The following is a 20,481-nucleotide window of genomic DNA, read 5'->3' as shown; positions in this document are numbered from 1 at the left end:
AAAACTGAAACAATGAGTATACTAGTTAGAACTTAGAAATCAAATAAAAAAAAGATAGAACAATCATTTGTTGCATTGTACTACTAACTTCCGTTGCTTATATCCTTACCGATATACTTCAATTGAATAATATTTGAAAATTTGTGAATTTTCATCTTGTTGGTAAACTCAATGTGGATAAGCTTTTCGGCAATGCCTTTTTCATATATTGATCCATAAACATCAAAGTGTGCTTTACATAATTTCTTTTAGGCCACTGCTCTTCACAATGATCGAACTTCTACTGCACAATTTGATACTTGAAAGTGGATTTTCGTGGTTGCTAATAAAGATAAATACCTCTAGTGGCCAAGTTTTTCAAAATTCAGTACGAAAAAAATGATCTACCAAACACAGAATTTGACTCCTAAAATTGAATAAGGTAGCCTGGCTAAGGACTAAAACTTGTAAACAGGCTAATTACAGCCTCAGAAAAAAAGGGAAGAGAAGGGAAGGGAAGGGGGGAAGTGAGACACTACTTAATTAAAGAAGTTTTCATACAAACCAGAGCTCTACAATATTGAATATATGCAGAAAAAGATGGGTTCCTAGCAGTTCTTTTGTCGGAATTTTGTTGACAACTAACGTACTTGACCACTTGAGATTTCCATAACCATTTCAAAATGAGATCAGTTTCACTTTTCATTGATAGACAATTACTCACCCACATTGCTTATTGGGTATTACATGGTTTATGTATGCAAGAATCACTATTACCCAAGATAATCGTATGGATAACAAGAAGTTTCATTATTAAGTTATTTGATTTCTTACTAAAGGAAACAAAGAAGCTTTGCTATGTTAATTTTTTTTTTCTTACATGAGTAGGAACAATACAATTGTTTCTCTATTATGATTCTAATACTTGATCGTTTATATCCTTGCCACCTATGACCTTCCAATCTTCTTTATTCCTCCTTAGAATGAAAGAGGACCCGTGAAGCCAATCACGAGCATACACATAGATTGAATCATCAAAAGAAACCTTTTTCTTCCTTTAGCATTTCATTATCAGAAAACCATTTGATTTCTGTTTCAGAGCACCCTTTAATAGTTAAATTGAAGGCAGCTCCAATTGCTGTTTCTTTCCTCAACTTTCAAAACCGTTGTATTTTTTCTCATGAAACACATTTCTGACTTCTCTTCCCGGGAAACACAACACAAGTTACCCAAAAATTCAAGTCAAATGCTGCTCTTCCACCCCATCATCATCACACCTGGGTTCCATCTGATCCACCTGAGCATACTTATAAAGCTTCTCATTAAACACAGCCTGGGGGTCCTTCTCAATCAAATCTCCATTCCCATCATAAGCATCCTTCAAGAAGACACCCCAATTCATCTCAGTTCCAGCCAAGTAAAACACTTGCGGCTGCTTCCGAAGCATCTGATAAGTATGCTTGGTCAAACTAAACTCCTCCTTAAATTCCACAAGGTGATGAATCGACGCCCTCTTCTCCAACGTCAAGCTCAAGAACTCATGAATCACCCCAACTCTATACTTCTCCGCCTCCAACGTCCACCCATCAATCTTACTCCCATCCGAATACGGAGACACCAAAGGAAGCGCGTTGAGCAAATTAAGCTTCCTACTATCATCCAATTCTAAATCCAAATCCTTCCCATACTTCACCGGAAACCTAAACTTCCTCTTCGCGGAATCCTCGTCAACAACGAACTCTTTCTCCAAGGCACTCACTGCCAAGAGTGGGTCCCAGTTCACCAACTCGAGCACCCTCCTCCCGTCGTTTTCGACCACGATTCTGAAAAAATTAGGGTATTTGGAAACCCTATCGCGGAAATCGTCGGGGATGCCGAATAGGGTTCTGCAGTGGTGGATCTTGCTGAGGGGGATGCGGTTGCGCGATGACATCATGAGCAGCTTCCGAACCTTCTCGACTCGGTTGAGTTCTAAAGTGTCCATGAGGGAGCGTTCCTCTGCGAGGAGGTCGTCCATAAGGTCGGTGAACCCTAGCCATGTTTTGGCGTCGGTGTGGCGGTAGGTCTGGAAGAGGAGGGGGTGGCGCTGGATGAAGCGGGAGACCTTGCGGCCGCGCGGGAAGCCGAGCTCGCGGTGGAGCTTGCCGGCGTCGTCGAGGCGCAGGACGTGCTCCGGCTGGGCGGAGAGGAACTGCTTAGAGCGGGTCACGAAGCGGAGGAGGGCGTCGCGGTGGAGAATGCGCTCGAAGTGGGGGATGCGCTTCGGTTCGGTTCGGACCGGGGTGGTGCGCGGGCTGGGCTTGGGTTTGAGTTTTTTCTTGAATATTTTGGGGGTTTTGGTGACAAGGAAGGAGGTGGAGAATGGGGTTGAGGAGGAAGAGGGGTTAGGGTTTAGGGTTTTAGAGAGGAAGGAGAAGAAGCGCCAAGCCATGAATCTCAACGAGAAGCATCCATCATCGATGCTATATATAGGGGATGTTGATCAAACAGCATATGTGATTTGGGAAAAAAAAAGTTGAGAAAAAAAAACTTCCGACCTGCCGGATTCGAACCAGCGACCTAAGGATACCTGGTGTTACCAACTACAGTCCTCCGCTCTACCAACTGAGCTAAGGTCGGATATATTACATGGTTGCACAAAATAATATCTATAAACACTTTTTTATGTGTCATGTTTATCTATATTTTCATTTCTTTTCAAGTTTTTAATTTACCTTAGCAACTACAACGTATATATTTTTGTATTCTTAAATAACATTTTTAAATAACAAGCATTCTGAAGATATCTTGACATTTTAAGTCTGAAAATTAATAAGAATCATATCCCTTCAAGTGAGATAAAAGACACATTTCATAATTGGTTAACCATTTTTTCAATAAGGGATTTTTTTTCTTCTAAAGGTACGCTCTTTTAGTTTTTAAGTTCTCTGTTTGGTTGCATAACTTGAATGTCAAAGTGTTTACAAGTGATAGCATCCACTTGTCTGACAACTATGTAACTCTACCATCATTATGTTTTAGTTGAATTAGCAGTGCTGGTCAAGCCTACAACTCAGTTATTTGAGATATTAGTGGATGATAATCATTCAACAACCTATCACATTAACTCACAATTAGGTTATTTCCTATTCCAAAATACACAAACTGACATATTCTAACATTATAAATTCACGGGTACACTACAGGTGTGTCTGTATTCTAACTTTACTAGAACTTTATTATTTACTTACTAACTTAAGATCGGACGAGGTGGAACATGGTAAAAACAATAAGCAATTATGCTAAAACCTATATATTTGAAATTGTAATCAACTATCAGTACTCCAATTAATTTTTATTGTAAATACGTTCATATATATCTCGAACAAGCTTCAATTTGTTTGATTTTAAGTTGTAGAAGATCAACATTAGTTATATAATATTTGCTTCTATATCTTTTTGATGTAAAAAAGACACAAAGACAGGCATTTAAAAAACATAACGAGACATGCACTTTGTCAAGAGGAAGTCACACCTTCTTCCAAGCACGCTTTTGTATTTAGCATAATTCACAACAAATTTGCCGTTAGTGTTTAATTCAAGTAATGACTAACTTATTTAATGTGTCAAAGTGACAATGGAAAATTTGCTTCTATATCTTTTTTAGTCTTTAATTCAATAGACTAAATTTTTGAAGTCAAATGGAAAATTTCTTGAAATTAACTTGAGAATTCGGCAAAGCCAGAAAAAGGGTAAGCCCACATCATATGTTGTAATCGTCTCCTCAGACTAGTTTAACTTGTTTGGATCTCATTATTTTGGAGAAAACAAATATTTTTTATTCCAAATAAAAAAAAAACTCTTTTGATTGTAAACTGCTTTAAACACAACTAAATCATGAGAATTACAGTAGTCCTTAACAAATTCTAATCGTAAACAGTTCCTTGCTTCTCACGCAGTTTTAAAGATTTTTAGGTGAAAAGAAAAGCTAAATTCTCAAAGTAGGGAAAGATGACTGCAGGTATCAATTATATTATTGTGCACTCGGAACACACAACCAGCTAATTCAAACCGCTAGATTTCTGCGTTACGTTTGTTTATTCCAATTAATCAGTGTCAGTACATCCAACCAGAGGTCAGGTAATTTTACACTGGCTGATGGAGAATGTGACTTTTGATTTCACGTTATAAACATTGACAAGATTTATCAAAATATAGTTTTGCCGGGCCGTTACATTACAGGAGATATTAAAGAACCCATGAAATCAATGAGAGCAGAAAAATAATTCTTCTATACGAATATGGGGGGGGGGGGGGGGGGGGCATTAACCGCTGAGCATTTTATACACTACAGCAAACAAAACATAAATATATAACTTATTCTATCACCATCTTTCCCAATCTTAATCCTCATGTGTCTGTGTAACTGCAATCAGACATCACATGAAAAATGAAATCTACCAGTATACTTCTTCCTCTGTTCTGCTCTACTCCTCGTTTGATAGTTGCAAGGCCCTATGTATATGCCTTACGGCTACATAGGAGTTGTGGTGGTATCATTGACGAGAATTCACTCTTTCCTCTATTGTTTTTGTTCCGGCTTTCTTTTTCTGTCCAAAATTTTCAATCCCCACTTTCTATGGCGGAGCATTATGATAATAAATGAACATTATGAAAATGAATATATGAATATTATGGTCTAATTTCTTCAGGGCATGAATGAATTAATTTGCTTGTCTCTTAAATAAAGGTTTTTGACAGATCAGGAGTCTTTGATCGCTGTCACTTTCTATTTCTACAACTCGCGCATCCCATTTTAGCCTTGTTGTTAGAGCTCTGGCTGACTCTATTAAAGGAACTATGTCACGAATTATAATCCAACCCTGCAATCATGGCCATCGTTAGCATATCAAAAGACAAAGACCTATAATATATCAATTCGGAGGGAAGTAGCTATCTGGTGAAAACCTCCTGCAAATCTAACATTTCTCTATTGCATGATGCTTTGCTAGGAAGTAAGGTGTGTTTATTTTATTTTATTTTTCACCCTAAGCACATAAAAGAAGCCATTTTAGCTTTCTGCTTTCACTGAGAGAAAAAAAAAAATCTAACTTTCTACTGCGTCTCAATGTTGACAGCAAAGATCAACTCCTAGAAGTACAGGACATTTTAGAGTACAAACTACATGACATAGTAAATTTTTAAAGCTAGCTTCATTGCTCAAGAAAAGGAAAACCTTAATGAGGTTTAAAACAGGCAGGGCTACAAACGTAAGGTCATGAATGAATACAATATTAGGCAAACTGGAGGTAAGTTCATATGTACAAGTGTGTAATCTTCCACAAAATTAATATCCAGCAACTTTTACTATCCTGTTAGTATTATTAGATTATATGCTCAAATCCAGGGCATTATGCTTTGATCCAATAAAGAAACAGACAGAATATATTACATTACTGCATGACAATAAAGCTTCACCAAAGTGAAATCTAGAGACTCCTTCTGTTAAGAGTTTAGTTAAGGTTTTGAAAAGGTTATCCTTACTCCAATGAGTGTTGAATAAAAATGGCTGCACTTAAGCTCATAGTTTTATATATTTATACCTTGTAACATCAAATGAAGCAAGTAGGAAAACACAAAAATGTAAGAGGTAAATAAAAAAATAAAAAAGTAAAGCCCAAAGTATTTTTACATACCTCTGGACGGAGTAACCTGTCAATTTCAATGAAGATGTCAAGCATGGTACATCTGCGCTGCTGAGCAAATTCAAGGGATAAAAGTCCAGCTGCATGCACCAAGTCATAGGTTCTAGGATACGTTGGGAAGGCCTCACACCTAGAAGGTATCAAGACATAAATGCTAATATTTTACATAAGGAAATCAATAATTCTATATGTTTGGAAGGTATCAAGACATTAAAACAAAATTGAACAAGGTAAGGAATAAAGAATTTAGCAGATGGCTGAGAATTTACATTCAGCCAAGCAAAAAAAAAAAAAAAAAGAAACAAAAAGGCAAACAAAGAATCATGAAATTCTAAAATAAGAGAAAGGAGGTTAAAATACCAATCGTGCAAAACGCCAACATAACCTCGGTCCTGGATCAAGGGAAGATAGTTGAGTCCACTCAGAGGGACCACATTCATTACCCATAAGGATTTTCCAGCTTGCACCAATGCAGAATTAAAACCACCGACATGAGCATTCATGTCTAGTACATTTCTTAGCATGTTATAAGGTGGTGGAGGGTCCTCATCACCAGGTCTCTTAGGATGATCAGAAAATATTAAAGGTGACAGAAGAGACCAATAATTACGAACTGCTGCTTTCCAGCTTTCAGAGTCTTCAGCAAATTCATCAGATTGCAGCCCTATTGCAAGTAAATATATAGATATTAAGATAACCTACTAGAAAGGAGATTTCATTCAGTGATACAGTACAATGAAATCCTTCTATTAAGAGAAATCTATAAATAAATGTTAAAGAGTATAACAATTACCAAAGATTGCAAGCTCCTTCTTGTTCAAGTGATCTCTGGAAGGCCAAGTTTGCCTCTCTTTGACAGAAATCCAGCGGCTGCTATGTGTTCCTCCTATGCAGTTTTGCAGTTCTCGATAATACGGAGACTCCACATCATAGCCTTTGCCACATAAAGGAGGGGGAGAACTATTCTTTCTGAAAATACAGAGAGGAAATGCTAATTATCAGGGACATTTATAAAATTTTATGTAGTATACAAATGTATATTCATATAACACAGATCCTAGTTACTAGATGTCTCTTTCCAGGATGTACAAAGTGAAATACATTTTCATCAATACATGTCACAGAGGTGCTACCTTGAACTATAGCAATTCCTTTTAATAGTTTTCTTCCATACAACAGTTTCATCTTGCTGAGACAGCATATCCCAGCAAAGGTTTTCAGCAAAACTTTGTATGATCTTCCATCTTTTCTGACTGTCTTTGTCACGAGCATTTGTAAGTGGTGAAGTCCAGACAAAGTAGCCCCCCGGTCGTAAAAGTCTATCAGCTTCAATCATGAGAATGCCATCTATACCATGTAATATGAATGTTAATAAATGCAGAACAATTAAAGCTATGGTTTTAAAGATCAGAAGTAAATTTTCAAATTCTTGAGTTTAAACTTTGAAAAGGGAATAATAATATGAAATAGAGGCAACTTGATGGATGAAATTCATGCAGACATAAGAGAAATACTTCAACAAGTTAACTCCAGTTTGTTGGATAATTCAATGACTAGGTAAATAAACATAAAAGGTATGCATATATTTTGCTTTTAGTAGGTTTTCAGTTAGACGATGGGTGTAATATTTTATATTAATTCTAATCTAATGAATTTTGAGTAAACAGGAAACCCATATGCAATCAATGATGAGTGATTTTCTCAATAAATACTTAACAGAAAAAAAAATCAAATACTATGTTTAGGTTGACTTTGGCAGAAGACAATCAATAAGCTACTTTAACTTTGGGAAACTTCCTGTAAGAAAGAACTGAATTTCTTTTTTTTCCCAAAAGTGTACAGCATACAATCCCCCCCCGGCCCCCCCTTCCCCCAAAAAAAAAATTGTGGAGTTCAAAAGTAGAATTACATCAGAAAACAAAAAGGGAATGTATGACGAGACTTTCAGGCATCTCACATGGAAGATTTTCAATGCAGGTGACATAAATGGATAGAGCGATATTTTTAATCAAAATGGGAAAAACGTATTGGGTTAGTTGAAACAACCAGAAAGAACATAGAAGCCCAGATAACTACTATAATCTATCAATATTTTTTCTTGGTTCCCAAACAGTGATGTAGGCATATGCTTGATGGGGAAAAAAATACAACACCAGAGGGAACAGCCAATTGACATAAATCATCAAATAAAACTGTGTCCAAAATTTCAATTAAAGAACCTAAGAATGAATGCATTGCAATTAAAAAATCACTTAGATCTAAATGAGAAAATCCATGTAGCAAGCTTATTTAGGTGAAAACCATAAATGTTAGGACAGTCAACAGTTAATATTTTCCTTGGTTCCAAAAGAGTGTTGATGGATGGTCTAAGCTCACTTGTGAAACAATGCAATACCACAACAACCAGACCTCAACGTTCAATTCCCGAATATGTAAAAATTAAAAAACATAACTTGAAGAAACAGAATGGATAAGTACTGTAAGTCTATAAGAACAAATATTATTTCTTATTTTCTGGTATCTAATTTCTCCTTCCAATGACATTCATAATCCAACATCTTGTTTGGAGTTGTCAAATAAATGCATAGAATGACAGAATCACATTGACCTTATAGATAGTAGGAGGAGGAGGTTTTCAAATATACCTTTTCGGTCCCAATCAATGCCACATCTTGCACAATGCAACATGTCAAAGGAGAGAGATGGGTAAGGCAATTGTTTTGAAGTGAAAGAAGCAACCATAGCAGGAAGACCCCTCTCAAGTGTAAGCTGAACTTGACTGCCAGAAGGCTCATAGCTTGCAATGCACATAGTTAAAAGCTGACTCTGAAAGAGGTGTGCTCCAAAGCTACCGTAACCACAGCCAATGTCCAGTATGGTTCTAACCTGTATATTTAGAATGCCAACATGATTAATCAAAGAACATTTTAGGCAAGGAACAAACTTTAAGAACTAAGTTCACATTCAGTACCACCATAACCTATCAGAAAATCTATCACAAAACCCTCCAAATGCAGGGTACAAAAAAATTGATATAATTACCCACCAAGTAGATGAGGAGATGCTGCTTAGCCAAAGATGTCGACAAACTTACTCAATAATCCCATGGGATTTTCTGGCACTTAAAGACAAATAATTGTATCATTGTAGAGCAAGGTACATGCTTAGAACAGTTCAGATATAAATATGGTTAACATTTCAAGGAAAGAGAAAATATTCAGATTTTATTCATTGTTCGAAGAAAATACCTTCAAGATAGTTTAAGGATGATATCTATTTTAATATCAGCACTATTAGAGTAAGCAATGAAGTTAAGCCAATGCAGATGCCCACCCATTTATCAAAATTAAGCAAAGTAGATGAATTTAAGAATGCTAAATTTTATAACTAGCATGCACTGAATTAGTGGAATATGACTATAATTGATGAGGGCCACCACAAAAAATCCTTAACTACACCATTTTCAATGGAGAATAAATATTCATTTACCCCAGCTTGTATGAAGCTAGATTCATTTCTGAGTCCAATCATTTCTGCGATTTGATGTGAGTAGTCTTCAACACCATCAAACATGAGAGAGGCTGAACGAAAGGAAATTTGCTCTTCATCAAGCATCATCATCCTGTAACCAAATAAAATACATGAAAACTTTAAGATGAAACAATAGCTCAAAGTATGACAGCAACTAGGGGAGAAGTATATCACTCACTCACCTTTTGGTAAAGCTTCCAGAAGAAAGAACCTCCTGTGCAGTGATTTTAGTATTAGCAATCCAGATAATATCCCTTCCAGTAGGCCACCTAAGAGGAATCTTGTAATTTGGTGGAGAGAGAACTAAACAATTTTGCCTGAGCTCATGACGACATTGCCGGTCAAACTCATTTCCATCAGAAAAACCAAGAGCTAGATTGTCAGAAACATTAAAGCAAGGAACATAATTTTCAAACTCCTCAGAACAGAATTCCAATTCTTTCAGCCTTGAGGGAGCATAAGAAATCTCCCCAATATCCAACAGGTCAGATACAAGTTTCTCTTGGAGTCTTCTATAACCATGGTAAATGTGACCTCTTGATGCAGTTGAAATCGATATTGTCCACCAAAAAGATCCAGCAAGAGCAAGAATAACTATAAACACTAAACTAAACCTCAAGAAAAGAAGAACCAACTTGAGCCTACTTCTTGGAGTGCCAATAATGAAGGGATCAGATGAGAAACCATTCTCACTGATGCCGTATTTGGAATTAGAATTATCCGAAAAAAGCAACCTAAAGGGAGACCTCAAGGGTGAGGGGTGACCAGAGGAACCTCTTCTATCCAAACCTTCCTTTTCTGATTTATCTTTGGATTGAGAGTCCCATAAGTCATTGTTGTTGCTATCAGGGATCCGAATAGATACCCCTCTGTGCAGAGGTCTGGACATTCTCTAACCAATAAGCTCAATGCTTAAAGTGCAAATCCTCTATGAATACACCCAAAAACCAATCCAAGTTCGTTATTCCAACATCATTCAAATTGGTGTAGAGAAAATCATTGAGTGAATCTCCCTCCAATTCAGCAAACACAAACCTAACATCAAAAAGGAAAATGATGGTGTTCATTCAAAATAGAAAAAAAAGCAGTAATTTAAAACACCAATCCAGCAAATTAAACAAAACTAACTTCCTATTGAGAGAATAAAAAATATGTGAATAGAGAAAGGTAGACCCTTAATCAATTAATCCACGCATTCACAGTTCACACCACCAGATCCATCACCGACCCAATATTGAAATGCTTAGTAACAACAAAAGATTTAAATTATACCCCAAAGAAAGAAAGAAAAAAAACTTGAGTGGCAATTACAAGTCTGAAGTCGGAAAGAACAAGATTCGAAGAAGTTAAAGTTGAAGTAGAGAAGAACATAGGTTGGTGGATAACACAACAAACAGTTAAATCACTTGCAGCTACTTCCATCAACATTAACTAGACCCTCATTAAAGCCTAAGCTCATTTTCCTTTTTGAAAGAAAAAAACACCGTCAATGTGTTACCAAATCGCAATCCAGAACCGAATCACAAATAGTTAACGGTAATTTTCGTAAAAAAAGTGAAAAGAATCACCATCTTTGCCCATCCCAATCGAAACCAAGACACGAGTCATAAGAAAAAGCGCAAGCTCATTTTCTTTTCTTTCTTTTTTTTAAGAAAAACAAAAATGAAAAGAAAAAACGAAATTGACGTACCCCAATGGAAATTGAGAAAGGAAAAACAAAATCCCATTTAGATCAATGCAGGAAGCAACACGAAAGAGCGAAAGATTGGGGAGAGGCTTCAGATCAAAGGGAATGAGAAAAGGAAGAAGAGCTTTCGAAGATGCAATGACAAGTACCTCCTTCTTGTTGAGGGCAACAACAACACAACAAAGAAGAAAAGAAAATTAAGAATCCAGAGAAACCAGGATGAATTTTATAGACACTTTTGTTTTATTGCTTTGGTGCACACTCCCTTTTGTATCTCTGTCCCCTCTGGTTTTAGATTTCGCTTTGGTAATGGCTTCTCTGTATTGTAATTTGTAATGGGTATCTTTCTCTCACACACACTCGCTGCTTCCAATGTTAACTCTGATTATGAAACAAATATGAACATATACATAGCATAAGCAACCAGATTTTGTACTGATCCGATCGTGACTCGTGACACTACCCCCCAGGCCAATATTTCAAGAAATACATAACTAGTAGTAATATTTAATAATGAAATGATGGTTTTAAAATATGACATGTTTGTTTATTTATTAATTCTATTAATTATGGCGAGCAGTAAATAAGTATATAGTGTAAGATGTTACTAGTACTATGATAGATTAACCTGTATTAATTATCCGCGCAGAACAGAAGAAAAAGTGGGAACTAGGAAGCTACCTAAAAAGGGATCCTAATTAATCTTCTACGGGAAATCTTTCCTGCTAATCACGTCGTATCCTAATAAAAGTTTGCACTCAACTTGTGGAATTTGTAGGCAATTAATCCCAGCCCCACATGATACCTTATGGATCTTGTTAACATTAACGATGGTTTTCATTAGTAACAAATATAGTACTGTAGTATTTTTTTGGTACATAATTAACAAATATATTATTGAAATACGCATTTTAATAAATTTATTAAATAGCCTTTTTGTGTTCAGTATAATGATTTTTTTTATGTGTGTCATCCAATTTCAAACTATATGATAACTTTATTAACTTTCTTTATAATTAACTTAAAATATAATAATGATAATTTCTTATTAATTGATTATGTAAAAAAATTACAGTTACATTTCATAAAAAATTTAAATTATATTATTTTTCTTGTTTAAGTATGAGGTATTTGAGATTTTTTATTTAATGCTCAACTATTTTTTTTATTAGGTTAGTTTATTTTGGAGTAAAGTGATACTTTGAGTTGTAATTTCATATTCAAATTAAGATCAAATCTTAGTTAAGAAAACATAAGTGTCTAATCACTTATGCTAATAATTTTTTTGTTGAAATTATATTGTTAAATTACTTAAATACTTTGGTTTTTGTTTTGTTAATTGATTGATATTGGAAAGGCGATTCCTTAATCTTTTTCAGAAAGTATAGAGCCATTGGTTGTTTGTTTCTAAAGTTTTTTATTTTATGTAAGTAACGTTATATGCGTTTTGACTTGAGCCATGAAATGAGGGACACTGACCCACACGGCCACACCTTATTTTATCATCATTTCATAAATGCAACGATTGGTGAGCATTCACGACTGCATGAGGTCACGTCGCCACACCTCCAATATTTATTGTTTTTATTTATTTTTCTCCTGCAATTCGGGTGCACAAAACCCACATTAATTTTACTGGGTCATTGCTATTTGCAAGCACATACACACCAGATTCCGTTCGGTGCTAGTAATTTTTTGGGGTAAAAATTCACCAAGCTGTAAAATAGTAAAATAACATATGTAAAAACTTTTACATCTCATAACTTTTACGAGATTTGGTTGTCGATGGAAATGATTTCGTCTTTAGGGGGTTCAATTTCAATTGCCCACGTAGATTCAAAGCATTACTATTATAATATATGCAGAGAGACAGATTTTCAAAGTGTAATTACTGACCATAATCATTTTGACCCGAGAGTGCTGACTCGGGTATATACTGTATACTACAAGGTGGAAAAAAATTAATGATGTTTTCCTGCTTTCATGTTATTATACTTATTTTGTTGATAATTATTATTTCATGTTAAGAAAATTTAAATTGTGTTATTATTTTTTATGCAAATGTATGAGGTTGCATGAGAATATCATAATCAATGTAACAAGGAATAATAATAAAGTTAGGAATTGGGATAGTTTCACCTAGAATTTTTCTTTATGTTTTTGCCTTGAATTCTACTTTTAGATGAACGAAATAAATATTCTGTCCGTTTTGTTTCGGCAAAGAAATAAAACAAAAATACAGTAAACATGTATTATTTAGATGGATAAAAAAGAGAATGAAATTGATTTAATTTTATTTAAATGAGGAGAAGAGTGAAAAACAAATAAAGAATATGTGAAAAAATATTTATACCTCTATCTAAAGAAGAAGAATTTCATACATGAAGAATACAAATTAAAAAGGTTGTGATTTTTAAAACTAAGAAAAGTCTCTTCATGTTTGAGGGCATAAACTTTTTGCAAGTCTCGTCTGAAAAATTCTCTCGTTTCTTGTTTATATGTGATGACAAATGAGTAAAATGAAGAATTTTTGTTCTATTTTCACTCTCTTTATTTTTTTTTTCCATCTTGTTTTCCCAAAGCAAACAATGAGATTAAAATGAAGGAAAATGCTCATCATTGTTTGGATTTGAAGTTCAACAACTAAAAGCTAAAAAAAATATTAAAAGCAAAATTAGATAATTTTTTAACAAACACTTGTAAAAAAAGAAAATAAATGAATCAACGATTTCTCAAAAAAAAAAAACAATTTATATACCTTAACTTATATTAAAAAAAAGTTGCAGAGCCTATTAAAAACATTATATAAATTAATTTTAAATTATGTGAGAAATTGATATATTTGATCTCATTATTTTTTTTTCTCAAACAAGTATTTATTAAAAAGCTATCCAAATTTATTGTTATTTTACTTTAACTTTTTCCATATTATTTTCACAAATAAAAATGACATGAAAATTAAAGAAAAGGTTAAATTCATTTCTTAAATTAGAAGTTAGACAACTACAAGAAACAAAAAGTTATTAGAAAGAATATTAAAAGCTAAATTTGTCTAAATGGGATATAAATAATTATAACAATTATAACTTATAACATAATAATAATAATAATAATAATAATAATAATAATAGAATTTCTAATATTTTAAATAGAAAATATAGTAAACAACTTAACATCATTCCTTAAGTTCGAATGTTAATTAAACAACTAAAAGTAAAATATTTATTTAAAATGAAAATATTAAAGTTGAATTAGATAAATTTTTCAACCAACATTTATAAAGTAAAAATAAAATAATTTAAATCAAGAAAGTAAAATAATTCAAACACTTCTTAAAATTTAAAATCAATTTATATACCTTAAAAAATAGAAGAGCGTATAAAAAGTTAAGATACATAAACTGATTTTAATTCATGTGAGAAATTGATACATTTTGTCTCATGAAATTATTCTATTTTTTTAGTTTACAAGTATTTATTAAAAATATTTATGTGGGAATAAAATTAGAAAACACCTTATCTATAATATAAAATCAACTTATATACCTTAGTTTTTGAGAGAAGTTAAATGAAATGAGTTTATGTGAAAGTTAAGTGTATTAATCGATTTTAGTTATACAAGAATCCTATAAAAAAAGTTATACAAGAAATTCAAATCATTCTATCTTTTTATTATTTTCTTTTTCTAAAAAAAATATCCGAAGAGGACTAAGAAATATTTTTTTATTACTATATTATGAGAACATCGCAATATTGTGTATGTTTCTTTTCAATTTGAAGGAATTTTTTATATTTTTTCTATATAGATGCCCTTTTAAAAAATTAATTTTTTCGATCCTTTATTTTTTATTTTTTGAAACGATCTGTGTATAAAATATTTTCTTGACATTGTTTATAAGGTATTTTATAAAATTCAATTATATTTTGACTATCTAATTTTCTTTAAAAATTATTTTCTAAATTTTTTACTTCGATTTTATTTCTCCACTCATACAACAACTCCATTTTAACTCAAACTTTTTTTAACAAATACTAAACGCCTTTGCTTATAATTACTTTTATAAACAATTTCTATAAAATTCATTTACACTAATATTTTCAAAATGCTTAAAAAAATCAGGGCAGAATATTCTCTAATAAAATTTCATTAATAATATTCTAAAAAAATAGTTAGAAGTGGGTCCATTCCATCGCGTTTTTTTGTGTCGGTTGAACTAAATCGTGACAGTCAAGCATAGAGTATTTATGTGTTGCGTGTAGTGTGCCAAATGTCTCAAAGGGCTTTGTTTTTTACTTATTTTTCATAAACTGTTATTGATGAAAACCCTTACAATATAATTTACTTAGAGATTACGATAAATATGATTTTTAAATAATTATTATAAATAGTAATACTTCTTTTAAATAATGAATTCCTTTTTTTAATTTTAATACATTTTAAGATATGATTAATAATAAAAACAATAGTTTTATTATTATTATTTTTTAGTGATAAAAAAATAGTAGTACTAGCAAGAAAACACTTCCAACTTGACCGTTTTTGTTTGTCCATAGCGAGAGTGTGTTTCTCAAGTTGTGAGTGGCATAAACGCGGAATTAAATATTGGTAGTACTACTGACTGCGCAAACTCACGGGACCATCATCTAGTTAGTCGTTCATTGTTGTCCCACGCCCCACTTCTCAAATAAAAGTATTTCCTTAATCTTTTAAAAGAATAAATAAAAAGGTTTATTTGAAAAAATGGACAAATCATAAGAGGTAAATGGTTTTTTTAGTGGAAAGATAACTCATCATCCATTGACAGTGATATTCTGTTAGGTTCGGTTGATTCAAGATAAAATAAGAGCTTGTTTATTTGGTAGGAGAGAAATGAAAGAAAGAAAAAAAGATAAATTTATTTTTCATTATTTGGTAAGATGACGAGAGAGAACATTATTTTAAAAATAATAGAATTTGTTATATATATTTTTTAACTCATCTTACCTTTCTCTCCATCTTTTCTTTACTTTTTTTTCCAACTAAACACTTTATTCTTACTGCTCACTTTATTTCTCGCTAATATTTTTAGTATTATATATATAATAAGGGAAAATCAAGTTATGTTAAGATTAATTTTTTTCATTCTTTATTTTATTTTAATCTAACCATTCAATTAAAAAAAAAGAGTGAAGATAATAATTTGATATTTGATAGAATAATATATATATATATATATATATATATATATATATAAAAGATAAAATATAAATTTCTATATTATAATTATATTTTTTTTAGAAGGTGGGCTAGGGTGGGCCCATTTCGTCTTACCAACCCCAGAAAAACTCCGAATACAGGTCCAAGTCATCGTTTGTGTTACCGGCACTTAATAAATAATCAAAATAAATGTAATTAGAATTGTCACTATCATTTTAATGATGAATTTTTTTATCAATATCGGTTAAAATTTTAGGATCTTTGCTTAGACGGATATTTTCAATAAGACTAAAACTATCCAATGTATTACTTAATTCACACTTAGTATTCTAACTTTTTATCAAACAACATAAAATTGAAGTACCATTTTTTTATTTTCTCTTGAACTATATTAATATATTATTTTGATCAAACTCTTGACTTGTTTATTTCTATTGAAATTTTTTCAATATTTTTTTAAAATTTTACACATATCTTTTTTTAGTAGATCTACCTCCATTATGATTTTAAAGTTATTGGAGTAATTTGATTCCACCTCTTATGTAATATACTAATTATTACATTTGCCATTAATTCAAGTAGTGAGATACAAACTAAAATATAATTAACCTTTTTATTTATATCTTCTTAATGTCTAAAAATAAGTCCAAACTCTAATACTAATTGTGGAAATGAATTGAGTTAAAACAATACTGAAAAAGGAGGGAGTGAATTGAGTATTCAAAATCCTTTTTTAAAAATAAAGTTCCCCTTTGAAAGTATTTTCAAAATGTATTCCACATATGTCCTTGGTTATAACATGACATGATTTGGGGTTTATTTCCATCTTTAGCCATTCAAGTTAAGTGTTAGAGGTTTAGCAATGAACGTCAATGGAGATTTAAAGCAAATGGGTTTGAAAGATGATAAGTTTAGGATTCTACCCAAGATAATTTGAATGAAAAATTTAAAAATTACCATTTAAAAGTAACCTGATATCATTTGATAAAATGAGATAACCAATTTAGTATGTTGTCAAATATTAAGAGTATCTAATATAAGTTATTTAATGAGTTACTTATTTAAAGATATTATTTTTTAAGTTTTTTTTAGTATTAGAAGAAATTTACTATCAAATTGCTTAAAATTAAGGTGCATTACTTTTAAAGAGGGTTGTTTATGATCAACAACATTTTTTTACTTATAATAGAACTAAAATTTTAATTGAAATAGAAGTAAGTGTAAATAAAAAATGATAAAAATGTGGGTTATATGAGGATTTCTTAAAATCATACCATTAAAATATCATGTATGAGTTGCTTAAATACGATATAACATTATAAAAGTTAATTAATAAGATATAAAAACTTAAAATATGTTATATTCTGGTTATGAAATACAAAATATTGTCAATTTTACGAAGGGATGCCAGTGTAATGCATAAAGAGTGTTATAGCCTAATATTTTTAAATCAATTATGAAATTAGTGTAAGGGTAGAAAAAGCATGAAAATTTTATATAATTTCACAAAATCTTGGAAATAATTAGTATAATTTGCTCTAGTTTTATAATTTACCATTGACTCAAGGTCGTAAGTATGTCATTATTAATTGAGCTAAGTTAGAAACTAAATTGAAAGCAAATTAACAAGTTAGGAACTAAAAATAATAATTTACTTGATGATGAAATGTGAATACCATTCAGCTTATCTCTCTTTAATGTACCCTCCTTTTGGATATTGACATCACTTTCTAATAATGTGTTTAAAGTAATTACAATATTTTTTTCTTAAGGTTTAAAAATTCAAACTTTTATGTATAAAAAAAAGGTAATATTAGAAGCGTTAATTCAACTATGAATATTCTGAGTTTGAACAAAGTACTTCCTTGTGATCAAGATAACCTTGGCAAAAAAAAAAAAAACACTTTTAAACAATAAGAATGTTTTAAATTATGTATTTTATAATTAAGGCTGTTAAATTTTTCTTAGAAATTATTGTTTTTAACATCTAATATTATTCTTTTCTTAAAAAATATAATTATAGTGTTTAACTTAAATGGTTTTTTTCTTGAATTAAACACAAGCAAACGTCCCTATCAAAATCAAACATGCACCAATAATTCTATGTCACTTTGACTGCCTCTGCATTTTCCTTTTAGATATTCTTCTTTGCGTTGTGTGTGTTTACTTCCCCAATCGTCCACGTCTAAGTATGGAACATGGAAGAACCACTGCACCATAAAATGTCGTACTGCAGGAGTTCGTGCCTTCTTCCCTACAATCTGTACTTGACATTCATTGCAATCCTTTTTGCAAACTCGATCTGCACTTGTGGGGTAACTGGCTTCCCCAGGATCCCTCTCAGTTTTGTTTTTTCTAATTTCTGCTTTCATATGCATTTTTTTGCCTTTTGGTGTTATAATTAATATATGCATTCTTTATAATAATATCACATTTCCGTTTTTTTTAAGAAATATATATATTGATACGATAGGAGCATGTATATCTAAATGGGTTCAGCTTTACTTTCTTAGAAGGATATGTGCCATTAATTGTGTGATTGAAATTTGAATATCATTTTCTTGACCGTTCTTAAGACCCTGTCACACTTGCTATGTCACGATCTTGAGAATATAATATTAATAGAACAAGTTCATTAATGGTCAAGGAATCTATTTTTCTTTTCCCACTATATTAAAACAACATTTTGGATGCCTGGAACTTTACTAAAGATATAAGAAAGTAACACTAAGGGTGCATATAACAATGACCGATATGCGTAGATACTGTGTATAGTCAACTATTCAGGTAATTTCTGTAGTTAAAGTTCAAACTTCAAACCTCATGCATAATCATTGTCAACCTTTTGGAGATCTGCGATTAATAATTGCAGCCATAAAAAAATAAAACAAGTGGACGTATTTTAATTATGGATCTTGTTAATTAATGTCTAGAAATTAATAAATAAAAAATTATACATTAAAATCACGGTAAAAGTATATCAGTAGCATTTTAATGCTAGTATAAAATTTTCATTTTTAATTTCCTAATTAATAAGCTTAAAGTATTGGTTTGCATCTATCCTTTTAATTATATATATAGGGATCATAATGGCTAGAGAATTTATAGGAGAAAATCTATGTGGATCTTGATCCCTATATATATTTTGACTTTAATGTGCCTTGTGAGTCATAATGGCTAGAGAATTTATAGGAGAATGGAAACACATTGTAAAATGGACTTAGCTGCCATTTATACATACTAAGGTCAAAACATTTCATGTGAGGTCGGCGTTCCTGCATCATGGTTTAATTTTCTCATTCAATAATGGTTTGACCAATGCCTGTGGTCTAGTTGCACGTAAATCTATACCTCATTGGGCAGTTGTACGGCTAGATTCCATGTACACTATATAGTAAAGTGCTATCAAATAACTAGTAACTAGTGCAGTTCGTTTCTTAGGATATAACGAAGTTCACCTGGTTAGGAAATAATAAGCATTAAGCAAGAACCCACTAATTATGATGTGCAAAAGAACAAAGTGAAGGTGAGATCGAAGATAGAAATGGATAGAACTGGTTAATCCAGAATCGAATGTTGAGAGACTAACGTGAAAGATATATTAAGTAAAGTGAGCTAAATCCTCTATACACAAGTGTTGTGACCAGTGCACACTAACTAGCTAATATTATACGGAGTATTCACACACAAAAACTAATATACGGTGTTATATTGCTTAGGCGTCTGAAATTTTTGTTTGGCCAGAAATGCAAAAAAAAAAAAAAGTGTTTCTCTATTGTAATTTTTTTTTTTTTAAAAAAAAGGCAATTCGATTAAAAAAAAAAAAACAAAACGAATCTAAGAGAAGTTTCCCCGTCTGCAATATAGTCATATTCTAAGTCTAACAGTTTTATATAGTATTCCCCCAAGCAAAAATTAAACAGAAGTTCGAGAAAACTTCGCAACTAAAAATGGAAGGAGCTGAGTGGTAAAAAATGATTTAGAAAACACACACACCCCTCATATTCTGTTTAAAAGGTTTTTTGAAACAAAATTAGGAAATAAATAAATACCCAAACATCTTAAAATAAAAATTAGCCTAACTAACATCTGAGCTTTGTAAGTTTCCGAACGTCTCTGTAGATCTCTTTAGAATATAATAGTTTTTTTTTTCAAGAAAGTCATATGTATTTACGCATACAATATGTTAGTATATATCAATCACTAATAAATCAGGTTGTTAGCACATAAAGCAATATTAAACTGAGCTGTATGTAGGACCAATTGGACCATCTGGGTCCAACTTTCTTGCTTTGATCGATTCCATGTGGTGATAAGAGTGTCGGTTAACTAAGCCTTAATATTGAAGGTCACATTTATAATATTGCAGTTAAAAAAAACATTTCTAAGAATACTATAATTAAT

At 31.9% G+C, this 20,481-nt stretch overlaps 2 protein-coding genes and 1 non-coding gene across 5 annotated transcripts; all 3 read right to left on the bottom strand.

The window, feature by feature from the left end:
* Positions 1–770: 770 nt before the first annotated feature.
* On the bottom strand, positions 771–2,580 carry LOC114415316 (protein WHAT'S THIS FACTOR 1 homolog, chloroplastic-like). The gene has a single exon (XM_028379941.1). It carries the CDS (start codon positions 2,408–2,410, stop codon positions 1,217–1,219), a length of 1,194 nt encoding a protein of 397 aa, XP_028235742.1. The 5' UTR covers positions 2,411–2,580; the 3' UTR covers positions 771–1,216.
* On the bottom strand, positions 2,511–2,598 carry TRNAY-GUA. Its single transcript is given in 2 exon segments — positions 2,511–2,546; positions 2,562–2,598. It is a non-coding gene; the product is annotated as a tRNA-Tyr (tRNA).
* A 1,516-nt stretch (positions 2,599–4,114) lies between these two features.
* On the bottom strand, positions 4,115–11,357 carry LOC114415313 (probable pectin methyltransferase QUA2). Of its 3 annotated transcripts, none has more exons than XM_028379937.1 (9): positions 10,885–11,357; positions 9,377–10,229; positions 9,153–9,285; positions 8,309–8,549; positions 6,797–7,010; positions 6,457–6,632; positions 6,024–6,327; positions 5,655–5,793; positions 4,115–4,841 (listed from the first exon to the last, which is right to left on the bottom strand). In XM_028379937.1, the coding sequence occupies exons 2-9, from the start codon at positions 10,081–10,083 to the stop codon at positions 4,683–4,685; spliced, it is 2,073 nt and encodes a 690-aa protein (XP_028235738.1). In that variant the 5' UTR covers positions 10,084–10,229; positions 10,885–11,357; the 3' UTR covers positions 4,115–4,682. The 3 variants fall into 3 exon arrangements, with proteins under 3 accessions (XP_028235738.1, XP_028235739.1, XP_028235740.1); XM_028379938.1 differs by having other exon boundaries at positions 11,031–11,357; XM_028379939.1 differs by lacking the exon at positions 10,885–11,357 and adding an exon at positions 10,467–10,682.
* Between the last annotated feature and the right edge of the window lie 9,124 nt (positions 11,358–20,481).

The sequence above is a fragment of the Glycine soja genome, chromosome 6, assembly GCF_004193775.1.
Source record: "Glycine soja cultivar W05 chromosome 6, ASM419377v2, whole genome shotgun sequence".
Classification (NCBI taxonomy): domain Eukaryota; kingdom Viridiplantae; phylum Streptophyta; class Magnoliopsida; order Fabales; family Fabaceae; genus Glycine; species Glycine soja.
Note: the sequence above shows the minus strand (reverse complement) of the source record. Positions and strands in the feature narration are given on the sequence as shown.